Source organism: Ostrea edulis, chromosome 6, assembly GCF_947568905.1.
Source record: "Ostrea edulis chromosome 6, xbOstEdul1.1, whole genome shotgun sequence".
NCBI lineage: Eukaryota > Metazoa > Mollusca > Bivalvia > Ostreida > Ostreidae > Ostrea > Ostrea edulis.
Window position 1 is genome coordinate 8,784,077 of NC_079169.1, and position 12,850 is coordinate 8,796,926.

Sequence of the window (12,850 nt, forward strand, 5' to 3'; positions counted from 1 at the left end):
GACGTAATCTGTATTATAACATGTGACTGTATTGAAGTTTTGTGACGTGGTAATCTGTACTACAACATGTGACTGTATTGAAGTTTTGTGACGTGGTAATCTGTATTATAACATGTGACTGTATTGAAGTTTTGTGACGTAATCTGTATTATAACATGTGGCTGTATTGAAGTTTTGTGACGTGGTAATTTGTATTATAACATGTGGCTGTATTGAAGTTTTGTGACGTAATCTGTATTATAACATGTGACTGTATTGAAGTTTTGTGACGTAATCTGTATTATAACATGTGACTGTATTGAAGTTTTGTGACGTGGTAATCTGTACTACAACATGTGACTGTATTGAAGTTTTGTGACGTGGTAATCTGTATTATAACATGTGACTGTATTGAAGTTTTGTGACGTAATCTGTATTATAACATGTGGCTGTATTGAAGTTTTGTGACGTGGTAATTTGTATTATAACATGTGGCTGTATTGAAGTTTTGTGACGTAATCTGTATTACAACATGTGGCTGTATTGAAGTTTTGTGACGTAATCTGTATTATAACATGTGACTGTATTGAAGTTTTGTGACGTGGTAATCTGTATTACATGTGGCTGTATTGAAGTTTTGTGACGTAATCTGTATTATAACATGTGGCTGTATTGAAGTTTTGTGACGTAATCTGTATTACAACATGTGGCTGTATTGAAGTTTTGTGACGTAATCTGTATTATAACATGTGACTGTATTGAAGTTTTGTGACGTGGTAATCTGTATTACATGTGGCTGTATTGAAGTTTTGTGATGTAATCTGTATTATAACATGTGGCTGTATTGAAGTTTTGTGACGTAATCTGTATTATAACATGTGGCTGTATTGAAGTTTTGTGACGTGGTAATTTGTATTATAACATGTGGCTGTATTGAAGTTTTGTGACGTGGTAATCTGTATTATAACATGTGACTGTATTGAAGTTTTGTGACGTAATCTGTATTATAACATGTGACTGTATTGAAGTTTTGTGACGTGGTAATTTGTATTACATGTGGCTGTATTGAAGTTTTGTGACGTAATCTGTATTATAACATGTGGCTGTATTGAAGTTTTGTGACGTAATCTGTATTATAACATGTGGCTGTATTGAAGTTTTGTGACGTGGTAATTTGTATTATAACATGTGGCTGTATTGAAGTTTTGTGACGTAATCTGTACTACAACATGTGGCTGTATTGAAGTTTTGTGACGTGGTAATCTGTATTACATGTGGCTGTATTGAAGTTTTGTGACGTAATCTGTATTATAACATGTGGCTGTATTGAAGTTTTGTGACGTAATCTGTATTACAACATGTGGCTGTATTGAAGTTTTGTGACGTAATCTGTATTATAACATGTGGCTGTATTGAAGTTTTGTTTTCCTCCTTATTCTATCTTAAACTAGACAAAATAATTTCCATGTTTGATAATGAAGAGATAGTAGATCATGTAGATGCTGAACATTTTGAATTCCCATTCACATATACACTACACATTAATTCCAGGTGGTTTCCATAACTTCTATGTAACGTGTATTGACTTTGGGGAGCAAGAGTTGACTCTGCGTGTGGGCAACAATAAGACGACAACCAATCAGTTTCCAGCTGTCGCAGAGGCTTCCATCAGGTCAGTCAATGGCAGAAACATCCTGTCATCCTCTGCTTCTCATACTGTGCCGTGATAGAAATATTTATTTTTATACAACAACTGACAGCCATACGCCTTACATGTATGTCTGACAAAATCGGTGCAAAGATTTTTCTTCATGGTTTAGTTTCATGTGTGCAATGTTAGGGACTGCCTGTCTGCATCTCTCCTCTAGAAATTTGTTAATGCCTCTTCACATTATGCACATGCATGAACAATGTACAGTACATGTATGTGTGTACATGTATATAGTGTCACCCGGAATTTATGCAGTATTTCTGTACGTCGCCTTACTTTGTTTGTCGCAGTATTCAGTTATGACAGAAATTGTTAATACGTTGTTTCCCGAATGTACATATAAATGGTTTGAACTAATGAGTGTCGTTTTTAGTGGGCATCTCTGCTGTGTACACATAAGTGTCGTTTTTAGTGGGCATCTCTGCTGTGTACACATAAGTGTCGTTTTTAGTGGACATCTCTGCTGTGTACACATAAGTGTCGTTTTTAGTGGACATCTCTGCTGTGTACACATAAGTGTCGTTTTTAGTGGACATCTCTGCTGTGTACACATAAGTGTCGTTTTTAGTGGACATCTCTGCTGTGTACACATAAGTGTCGTTTTTAGTGGACATCTCTGCTGTGTACACATAAGTGTCGTTTTTAGTGGACATCTCTGCTGTGTACACATAAGTGTCGTTTTTAGTGGACATCTCTGCTGTGTACACATAAGTGTCGTTTTTAGTGGGCATCTCTGCTGTGTACACGTAAGGTCAAACTTGTCAAATCCCAAGTGATACTTGTAGCACCAATCCTAATTTTATTACGGCCCTGTCATGTGGTGGTTGCCTTATAATAATTAATCTCTTTATTACGGCCCTGTCATGTGGTGGTTGCCTTATTAATTAATCTCTTTCCATCCATTAGGTTTCTCTGGCATACAATAATTTCAGTTTCCTGTGGAAGATTTTCGTAAATTTAATACATAATACTTGTACTTGGATTAGGCAGATTTTCAGATTTTTCAGTTTTGTCTATAGTTAAGGGTTATATGACTCTGAAATTTTAATAAGATAATAGTATACACCTATTTACTGGCTATTCGGACAATAGCAAGTTTATTGTCCCCCAAGACAGCAACTATTTCCAGAGGCACAGCCAAGGGAAATAGTTGCTGTCGAGGGGGACAATAAACTTGCTATTGTCCGAATAGTCAGTAAATACATGTACATGTAGGTGTTTTATTACACTGAAGTAGGCTTTACTTGTGTCAGACATACCAAAGTGAAGTAAACTAACATTCGGCATTAGCCTACCAGTAGACGGAATCGACCGAGGTGATCCGAGTGGTAAACTAATTAGAGTTATCAGACTTTGACGTCACAGAAAAGAAAATGCGGGAAAATATAGCAACTGGTAAATAGTTTTGAGACTATTTCCCTTGGGTGAGATAGTTCAGAAACTATTTCACGACTAGCATTATCCAGAAGAAATAGCAAATTTATTCACCTAACATTTATATAGGAAAAACATTCTGAGGTATAATAACATTTTCTATGGCATGTAATAACTTGAGATTATTGGAAAAGATTTTCATAGAATGTAAAGGTAATGTTCGGATCCTTATAGAAATCTGTCTGTCTCCGTCCATCCATCAACACTTTCTTTGGTACGCGTTAACTCTAGTTTTTAGCTCTTCTGAGCCGAAGGCTCAAAGAGCTAATGCTATGGCCATTTGTGCGATGTGCGGTGTGCGTAAACTTTTTAGGAAAAGGGCTATAACTCAAGAACCCCTTGGCCAATTTTTTTCAAATTTGTTACAGGGTATCATTGGCCCAAGGGCTTTCATACATACTAAATAGAGGGATGTGACCCTTTAACAAGGGGAGATAATCAGGAAAATACAAACAAAAGTAGTGGTTGCTAAAAAATCTTCTTCTCAAGAACCACTGGGCAGATTATCACCAAACTTACACATAAGGATGAGGATATGTTGTAGATTAAAAATTATTCAAGGCATTACCCTGGGCCAAAGGGCGTGGTCTCAAGGTCACTTCAAAGTTGACCTAAATTTATATTTCCTTAAATCTTTGATATTTTAGTCATTATAAGGACTAGGATCATCAAATTTTGATAGTTGATGCATCTTAGGACCTTGTGTCAAGTTGTCTCAAAAGTAGGTCACGGTGACCTACTTTTTGAATTTTGCAGGTATTTATTTTAAAATTAATGTTGATGCATATCTTGGACACTTTGAAGCCTATGATCATCAAAACTTGTCAGTTGGTGGATCATGGGACCTTGAAATGCGTCAACTGAAAAATAGGTCACCGTGACCTACTTTCTGAATTTTATGGCTTATCATTTATAGATATATTTTAAGTTGTTATTTCAAATACCGAGAGGTTTAGAATCATCAAATCTTGTAACTTGATGCATCTTGAGGCCTTGAAACATATTTATAAAAAAGTAGGTCACAGTGACCTACTTTTTGAATTTTGCAGATATTCAAATTTCACATTTTCAATTTTAGATGCATATTTTGGGCACTGTAAAACCTAGGATCATCAAACTTTGTCAGTTGATGCGTCTTCAGTCTTCGGTTTGTGTCAACCAAAAAGTAGGTCACCGTGACCTACTTTTGGTATTTGACAGCTAAATTACTATATTTCAGACACTATTTAACCTACAATCATCAAACTTTGTCAGTTGATGCATCTTGAGTCTTCGGAGTGTATCGACCAAAAAGTAGGTCACTGTGACCTACTTTTGGCATTTGACAGTTATATTTATATATTTTAGTCACTAATTGACCTACAATCATCAAACTTTGACAGTTGATGCATCTTGAGTCTACGGAGTGTGTCGACCAAAAAGTAGGTCACCTTGACCTACTTTTGGAATTTGACGGCTATATTTATATGTTTCAGATACTATTTGACCTACAGTCATCAAACTTTGTCAGTTGTTGCGTCTTGCATGTTTGAAGGGTGTCGACCAAAAAGTAGGTCACCTTGACCTACTTTTGGAATTAGACGGCTATATTTATATATTTCAGATACTATTTGACCTACAGTCATCAAACTTTGTCAGTTGATGGGTCTTGCATGTTCGGAGTTTGCTGACCAAAAAGTAGGTCACCATGACCTACGATTGGAATTTGACAGCTATATTTCAATATTCAGATACTAATTGGCTTAAAATCATCAAACTTTGTCAGTTGATATTTCTTGGGTTCTCAAAATGTGTAAACCAAAAAGTAGGTCACATTGACCTACTTTTTTTGAATTCTTAGGATTTAACTAAAGATTTAGAATACTAAGAGGCTAAGAATAGAAATGGTGGGGTTGTACAATTTATCAGAAGAGTGATTCTAGGCCCTTGGGCCTCTTGTCTTGGGAGTATTTTGATAAATTTTATGCATAATAGCGAGCCACAGTCTCGTACTGCGAGCTCTAATGACTAGAGCGCGGGAAATAATCCGAGCTAAATCTCAACCTCTAACAAGAATTTTTTTTTGACGCCAATCCCAGAAGTCCCTCGTACAAAATGGCAGATCGTTCGATTCGTAAAATAATAATAAAAAAAATCTTTGAAGTATTACAAACCTTTCTTATTTGAAAGGAAAGGATGACAATCATATTCTTCCCCCTTTCTTTTTCTTTTTAAAATATTGTCTAAAGAAATGTAAACAGTCACGTCACAACTACCAGGCTACATCACAACACGCTCGTTGCATTTCCCGCTAAACTGGTTCCTACATTGGCGAGAAGAGCAAGACAGTAATCCTACGTATTGACAGTGAACCAGATCAGTTTTGCTTATTTCAATATAAATTTTTTGAAAATGTATTCAGATATGCTGCGCTCGGCCCAACGGTCACACCGTAATCATATTACTTGGATTAGGCAAAGGAAGACCCTTTTGATTTTCAGATTTATTGCAGGATCCTTTTTGACCTGTCGGTTTTCTAGTTTGAGAATAAAAAGAATATTTGTTTTGGGTATTCTTTTATTCAAAATTTAATCTAGCACTAAACATGTCTGATTAAGTGAACCAGACGTCAAGTTTTCACTGGATATGTTTCTGCATAATTTTTAAACGAAGTATGCTGGCGTGAAACGTTGCAGTTCATTTTCAAAAATGAAATTTATTTCTTATATTTATATTCTACTTTCATTTTTGTGGGAATTACCAGCTGTTGAAATAGATGTACTATATTTATCAAGAATCATGCATGCTTTGTTCACAACTACATTGCATTCATGAGGAAATGGCTACTGTTACAATTTCTAAAAATAGTATCAAACATTGGAAATGTCTATATGGAAATGACTTCATTGCAGATTGAGTTGTTCAGAACCAGTGGGTTTACAGCTGCACCCAGATCTGAAGTATCCCGAGAACCTCCCTCCGTGTCCTATCACAAAGGAGCAAGCCATCGCGGTAAGTCAAGATGTACCAAGTCTAATATCACAAAGGAGCAAGACATCGTGGTAAGTCAAGATGTACCAAGCCGGATATCACAAAGGAGCAAGCCATCGCGGTAATTCATTTTGTACCAAGTCTTATATTGCAAGGCAACAAGTCATCGCGGTAATTCATTATGTACTGTACCAAGTCTTATATTACAAGGCAACAAGTCATCGCGGTAATTCATTATGTACCAAGTCTTATATTGCAAGGCAACAAGTCATCGCGGTAATTCATTATGTACCAAGTCTTATATTGCAAGGCAACAAGTCATCGCGGTAATTCATTATGTACCAAGTCTTACAAGGCAACAAGTCATCGCAGTAATTCATTGTGTACCAAGTCTGATATTATAAGGCAACACGCCACCGCGGTAAGAATCAGCTTATATAAATGTATACATGTAGATTGTTTCTATTTAAATGGCAGTGAATTCAGTACCTGTGTACTTACAGATTCCCATCCACTGTCAGAGAGACCTGGACATCGTCGTCACGGTCACAGACTCCCTGGGTAGGAAGTTTGACAATTTTTCCTCACTGGATTTCCATTGGTCAGTTTCGGACCAATCACTGGCCACACTAGATGATTCTATAGACAGCTCTATACAGATCTCCACCATGTCTAGCAAAGAGGGATTCAATTACATCAAGTGTAAGTGTGGCTGTTAGGGGGTGTGTTTAATGTAAGTTTGGCTGTTAGGGGATGTGTTTAGTGTAAGTTTGGTTGTTAGGGGTGTGTATAATGGGAGTTTGGCTGTTGGGGGGGGGGGGGGGGGTGTTTAGTGTGAATTTGGCTGTTAGGAGCGTGTTGAGTGTGAGTTTAGCTGTTAGGGGTGTGTTTAGTGTAAGTTTGACTGTTAGGAGTGTGTTTGGTGTGAATTTAGCTGTTAGGAGCGTGTTTAGTATGAGTTTAGCTGTTAGGGGTGTGTTTAGTGTAAGTTTCACTGTTAGGAGTGTGTTTGGTGTGAGTTTGACTGTTAGGGGTGTGTTTAATGGGAGTTTGGCTTTTAGGGGGTGTGTTTAGTGTAAGTTTGACTGTTAGAGGTGTGTTTAGTATAAGTTTGGCTGTTAGGGGTGTGTTTAGTGTAAAACTTATACGGTACCAATTTTGATGCACCAGATGCGCATTTCGACAAATAATGTCTCTTCAGTGATGCTCATCCGAAATGTTTGAAATCCGAAATAACTCTGAAGTATTAGAGCTAAATATAGCCAAAAACAGCGTGCCCAAAAAGTGGAGCCAAATTCGTCCAAGGATAAGAGCTATGCATGAGGGAGATAATCCTTAATTTTGAAATGAATTTCTAAATTTTATAACAGCAATTGAATATACATCCGTATTTTCAAGCTAGTAACGAAGTACTTAGCTACTGGGCTGTAGAGACCCTCGGGGACTAACAGTCCACCAGCAGAGGCCTCGACCCAGGGGTCATAATGTAAAACTTATACGGTACCAATTTTGATACACCAGATGCGCATTTCGACAAATAATGTCTCTTCAGTGATGCTCAACCGAAATGTTTGAAATCCGAAATAACTCTGAAGTATTAGAGCTAAATATAGCCAAAAACAGCGTGTGAGTTTGGCTGCTGGAGGTGGGGGGTTATTTAGTGCGAGTTTGATTTTTAGGGTTGATGGTAAGTTTAGGTATTAGAGGGTGTGATTAGATGAATTGTTTGTTATTTGCTGTCAGTGACAGATAAATTGTTTGTTGCAGATTACCGAGTCCTTCTTACCCGAGGTCGACCTGGTTTTGTTGTTATTACAGCCTCCATCAGCTCCTATCTGGAGAGACACCTCAAGATGGCTGCATCTCCAATATCGGTAATTTTCTCTCTATTGTATCATTGTATGTAAACATGTTTGACCTGGCAAATTGCCAAAGATTTATTGTTTGGAATAGTAAAAATATGTTAGTGGTTTTCCTGCTTTTTCTATTCAAAGTAGCATTCACAATCTTGTAAATCCATTTATCAATGATATCTGACAGTGACTTTTTTATATGTACTGAGTCTTGGGGAAAATATATGATACTCATATTATCAGCATATACATGTACACACACAAAAAAAATTCCATGTTGCAGTCAGATGTATTTCAATTTCTAGACAAGAATTTATCCCAAGATTAGTCGATCGCTGGAGCTGAAACTTGTGGAGGAAGCTGTTGTCAAACCAGACATTATCTCTCTGTTTAATCACCCGTCTAATGCGGTATGTTGTGTGTTTGATGATGTCTGTATAGTGTTATAAAAGACAATCCATGATTTTAACCAGCCAGTGTATCTATGGCTCTAAAGTACCTAACATATATATTCTCAGTCAGGCTTTTCGTCATTTTAATGGAAGTACATGTACAGTATCACTCAAAATTTATTCCTTCTTTCAGTACACAGTGGACGTCCAGAGAGGCTCGGGATTCTTCCACGTGATCCCTGACCAGGCGGGCGTGGTGAAACTGGACTACACGGATAAAACTAAGCAAATGCAGGTCAGTGAAAATACTGCGCAGATAAAACTAAGCAAATGCAGGTCAGTGAAAATACTGTGCAGGAAAACTAAGCAAATGCAGGTCAGTGAAAATACAGACATCTATAATCTGTTTTTGATGAAAGTCATAAAAAAATACTTGCATGTAGCTAGAAATACATGAATACATATTAAATAAATGTCTTTTCATGTAAATTTCATTAAAAGGCTTGGGAGTACTAGTACAGTATATGTTTTGGTAGATTTTATATCGATACTGGTATGTCATTGTCCTGTGTTGTAGGTTGTCCCAGTGACTGACGGTTCTATGAAGGTCACCGTTTATGACCTCTGTGTGTACAATCGAGACCCGCCAACAGCCACCATATTTGTGTCAGGGGTAGGAAGTGTGGAACTCTCAGTCACTGAAAAGGTACGAACTGCTAAATACAGCTACCGTAAACAATCTGCTGAATACAGCTACTGTAAACAATCTGCTGAATACAACTACCGTAAAATATAACTAAAGCAAGCATGTCTAAAGTGAATTGAAATATTGCTTCTAGGGAAATGACTTTCATTCTCTGTGCTTTATAATGAAATACAGAAAAAGTGAGTGGATATAATCTTATTTTCCCGTACATAGTGACAAGTAAAGCACATGTTGTATAAATACCATTTTGATATATTGTTCATTTTGACATGTAAAGGTTAACTACACAATTAATTGGCTCAGAATAATTTTTGACAACATTTGTAGGTCGAAGTTGATAAAGAGGCTAAGGTCAAGGTCAGAGTAATGGATGCCCATGGTAAACCTCTGCAAGCCAGCTTCTTCAGACTGATGGGGCTAAGGCTGATCCCCACCTCTAATATCATCACCATCAGGTATGAATTTGTTAAGTTGTTTACATGACGAATTTTGAGAAATCGTGAAATTTCATGACTTATTTTGCTGTTGATGATCATCTTTTTCTTCTATAGGAAAGATAAGGATCAGCGGGATGAACTTACCACAGAATATTACATCATGCATGGAGCACAAGTTGGTCACACTTCACTGGTCGCTGAAGCTCGTCCCAGTCATGGGGTGGTGATCAGGAGCCTGGCGAGGCCAGTGGAGGTCAGTTAAATTTTCTAGTGCAGCTGTCCTCAGATCTGATTTGCAACCTATCAGTTTGGTGATATAAATGGATGGTTGAATGTACATAATTTTGTCTTCCATCTGCTTTCAGGTTTTCCCTCCTCTTCAGTTAATTCCTAGGAATATCACATTGATAATTGGAGCAAAGTTTCAGGTGACGTCAATGATTGCCATTAACAATGTGAAGACAGTGTATTATAAGAAATTTCAGTAACTTTAATTATGCAGCCATTGAAATTGATTATACACTCTATATATACTGTACCTCTACGTGAACAAATTGTCAATATTTGTGTATATGTAGGTACTGAGTAGTGAACCACTTGTCAGTATTTGTGTAGGTGCTGAGTAGTGAACCGCTTGTCAGTATTTGTGTAGGTGCTGAGTAGTGAACCAATGGTCAGTATTTGTGTAGGTGCTGAGTAGTGGACCACTTGTCAGTATTTGTGTAGGTTCTGAGTAGTGGACCACTTGTCAGTATTTGTGTATGTGCTGTGTAGTGAACCGCTTGTCAGTATTTGTGTAGGTGCTGAGTAGTGAACCAATGGTCAGTATTTGTGTAGGTGCTGAGTAGTGAACCACTTTTCAGTATTTGTGTATATGTAGGTGCTGAGTAGTGAACCAATTGTCAGTATTTGTGTAGGTGCTAAGTAGTGAACCGCTTGTCAGTATTTGTGTAGGTGCTGAGTAGTGAACCAATTGTCAGTATTTGTGTAGGTGCTGAGTAGTGAACCGCTTGTCAGTATTTGTGTAGGTGCTGAGTAGTGAACCAATTGTCAGTATTTGTGTAGGTGCTGAGTAGTGAACCACTTGTCAGTATTTGTGTAGGTGCTGCGTAGTGAACCAATGGTCAGTATTTGTGTAGGTTCTGAGTAGTGAACCACTTGTCAGTATTTGTGTAGGTGCTGAGTACTGAACCACTTGTCAGTATTTGTGTAGGTGCTGAGTAGTGAACCAATTGTCAGTATTTGTGTAGGTGCTGAGTAGTGAACCAATGGTCAGTATTTGTGTATGTGTAGGTGCTGAGTAGAGGAGGCCCCACCCCTCAGTGTACGGTCCTGTTCTCCATCGGAGATAGCAACATTGCAGATGTGTCCAGCAGTGGGTTGTTGGACGCCCAGAACCTGGGGACCACCACAGTGTTAGGTCAAGCCGTGGGTCAGGACCCAGAGACGGGGGAAACCATCATATACTCTCAGGTAATGGCCAAAGAAAGAAATTTAAATGCCTTGGTGTTTTTGCTTAGGATGTAAATGAAATACTATACTCCTGTTTCATACGCATATTATTTGTTTTCTTGGAAATGATTACTGTATGTCCAGGTTTTTTGGTGGAATATTACATATACATTGTATAAATAAAGAAAAATGAGTTCAAAATTTTATCCACGAAAATTTATGGTATACCTTGTAGACCCAAATCCACCAAATTTGTATCCCGCCAAAAACCGCCCAGCTATACAGTACATTGTTATTTACCACGCTATACTGTACATTGTTATTTACCCAGCCATACAGTACATTGTTATTTACCCCGCTATACAGTACATTGTTATTTACCCCGCTATACTGTACATTGTTATTTACCCCGCTATACTGTACATTGTTATTTACCCCGCTATACAGTACATTGTTATTTACCCAGCTATACTGTACATTGTAATTTACCCCGCCATACAGTACATTGTTATTTACCCAGCCATACTGTACGTTGTTATTTACCCAGCTATACTGTACGTTGTTATTTACCCAGCTATACTGTACATTGTTATTTACCCCGCCATACAGTACATTGTTATTTACCCCGTCATACTGTACATTGTTATTTACCCCGCCATACAGTACATTGTTATTTACCCCGCCATACAGTACATTGTTATTTACCCCGCCATACAGTACATTGTTATTTACCCAGCTATACTGTACATTGTTATTTACCCCGCTATACAGTACATTGTTATTTCATGTATACATGTCTTAGAAAACATTGCAGATTTCAGATTCTCACACTTTTATTTTCAGGATCAGGTGACAGTGAATGTTGTCGAGCTCGCGGGGGTCAGGATCCACTCAGCTCTTTCCCGGATGCAGACCGGCACCAAGGTTAGTCAATGACTACCTGTATACCGGAAGTTGTGTAAATCTTAGTGTGTCGTACATTTCTGGTTTTCGCTTTCCCTTCTGTAGATGCCCCTATATGGCATTGGCCTGACAGAGCACGAGACCCCCTTCACCTTTGGAAGTGCCACGCCCCCTCTGGTGTTCACCTGGTCCATCAACAATAAGGATGTCATACAGCTACAGAATGTCTTCCATCAGGTGTGTACTAGTTCCATCAGGTGTGTACTAGTTCCATCAGGTCTGTGCTAGTTCCATCAGCTCTGTGCTAGTTCCATCAGGTCTGTGCTAGTTCCTGTACTGGAAAAAAACCTTTATATTTGTGACTGCTTTAATTCACAAATTGCAGATGGAGAGTGTGTTTGTGATAAATGCACTGTAATAGCTGCAATGAAGGCAGCACTATCGGCATGAACAAAATGCATGCCAGTATGGTTTATGACATCAAACATTTGCAATAATTCAGTGCTTGTGAAACTTTGGGATTACTGTACATAAAAGTTTTGTTTTTACTGTTTCAGAATAATTCAAATTGTTTTCTAATTAGATATCAATTGATAGATGATGTGGTTTGTGTAGATAGATAGATGATGTGCTGTTTTTGGGTACTATATCTCTCTTTTTTTCACTGCAACATGAACAAATTATTTAAATAAGTATGTATATTATCACCTCGTTACATCACCAATTGTTACATCACCACCCCCATTTAAAGCATAGTAGAATGGATTTCCTTGCATGATTAAAAAAAAACACGTGGTATATTGAAAAATTGTTAGCTCTTCATCTCTCTTGTAATTCAACCACTGACATTCAAATTTTTGCTGACCATTAGAAATACCTTAGTTAAGCATGTAAACATTAAAAATTTAAAAAAAATAAGATTTGAACTTTTTCAGCTTACATTGTGTCCATGCTCCTTTGATAAAGAATATGAACCACTTAAAGTGTTTAACATGGATGAGACAGGGTTATTG

General features: G+C 37.6%; 1 protein-coding gene across 3 annotated transcripts in view; it reads left to right on the forward strand.

Moving 5' to 3' along the window:
• LOC125683544 (nuclear pore membrane glycoprotein 210-like) overlaps window positions 1-12,850 on the forward strand; it is a 77,985-nt gene that overhangs the window by 34,619 nt on the left and 30,516 nt on the right. For 2 of the 3 annotated variants that reach the window (XR_008796166.1, XM_056141484.1), the window contains exons 17-29: window positions 1,531-1,651; window positions 6,016-6,115; window positions 6,598-6,796; window positions 7,862-7,968; window positions 8,253-8,357; window positions 8,533-8,715; window positions 8,917-9,045; window positions 9,373-9,500; window positions 9,597-9,735; window positions 9,848-9,910; window positions 10,776-10,955; window positions 11,778-11,858; window positions 11,943-12,074. Coding sequence is in view for 2 of the 3 variants with exons in the window: in XM_056141484.1 (XP_055997459.1) it covers window positions 1,531-1,651; window positions 6,016-6,115; window positions 6,598-6,796; window positions 7,862-7,968; window positions 8,253-8,357; window positions 8,533-8,715; window positions 8,917-9,045; window positions 9,373-9,500; window positions 9,597-9,735; window positions 9,848-9,910; window positions 10,776-10,955; window positions 11,778-11,858; window positions 11,943-12,074 (1,667 nt within the window). In the remaining variant the exon portion in view is untranslated. The remainder of the gene's footprint in view (window positions 1-1,530; window positions 1,652-6,015; window positions 6,116-6,597; window positions 6,797-7,861; window positions 7,969-8,252; window positions 8,358-8,532; window positions 8,716-8,916; window positions 9,046-9,372; window positions 9,501-9,596; window positions 9,736-9,847; window positions 9,911-10,775; window positions 10,956-11,777; window positions 11,859-11,942; window positions 12,075-12,850) is intronic. The other variant, XM_048924811.2, reaches the window with a different exon arrangement.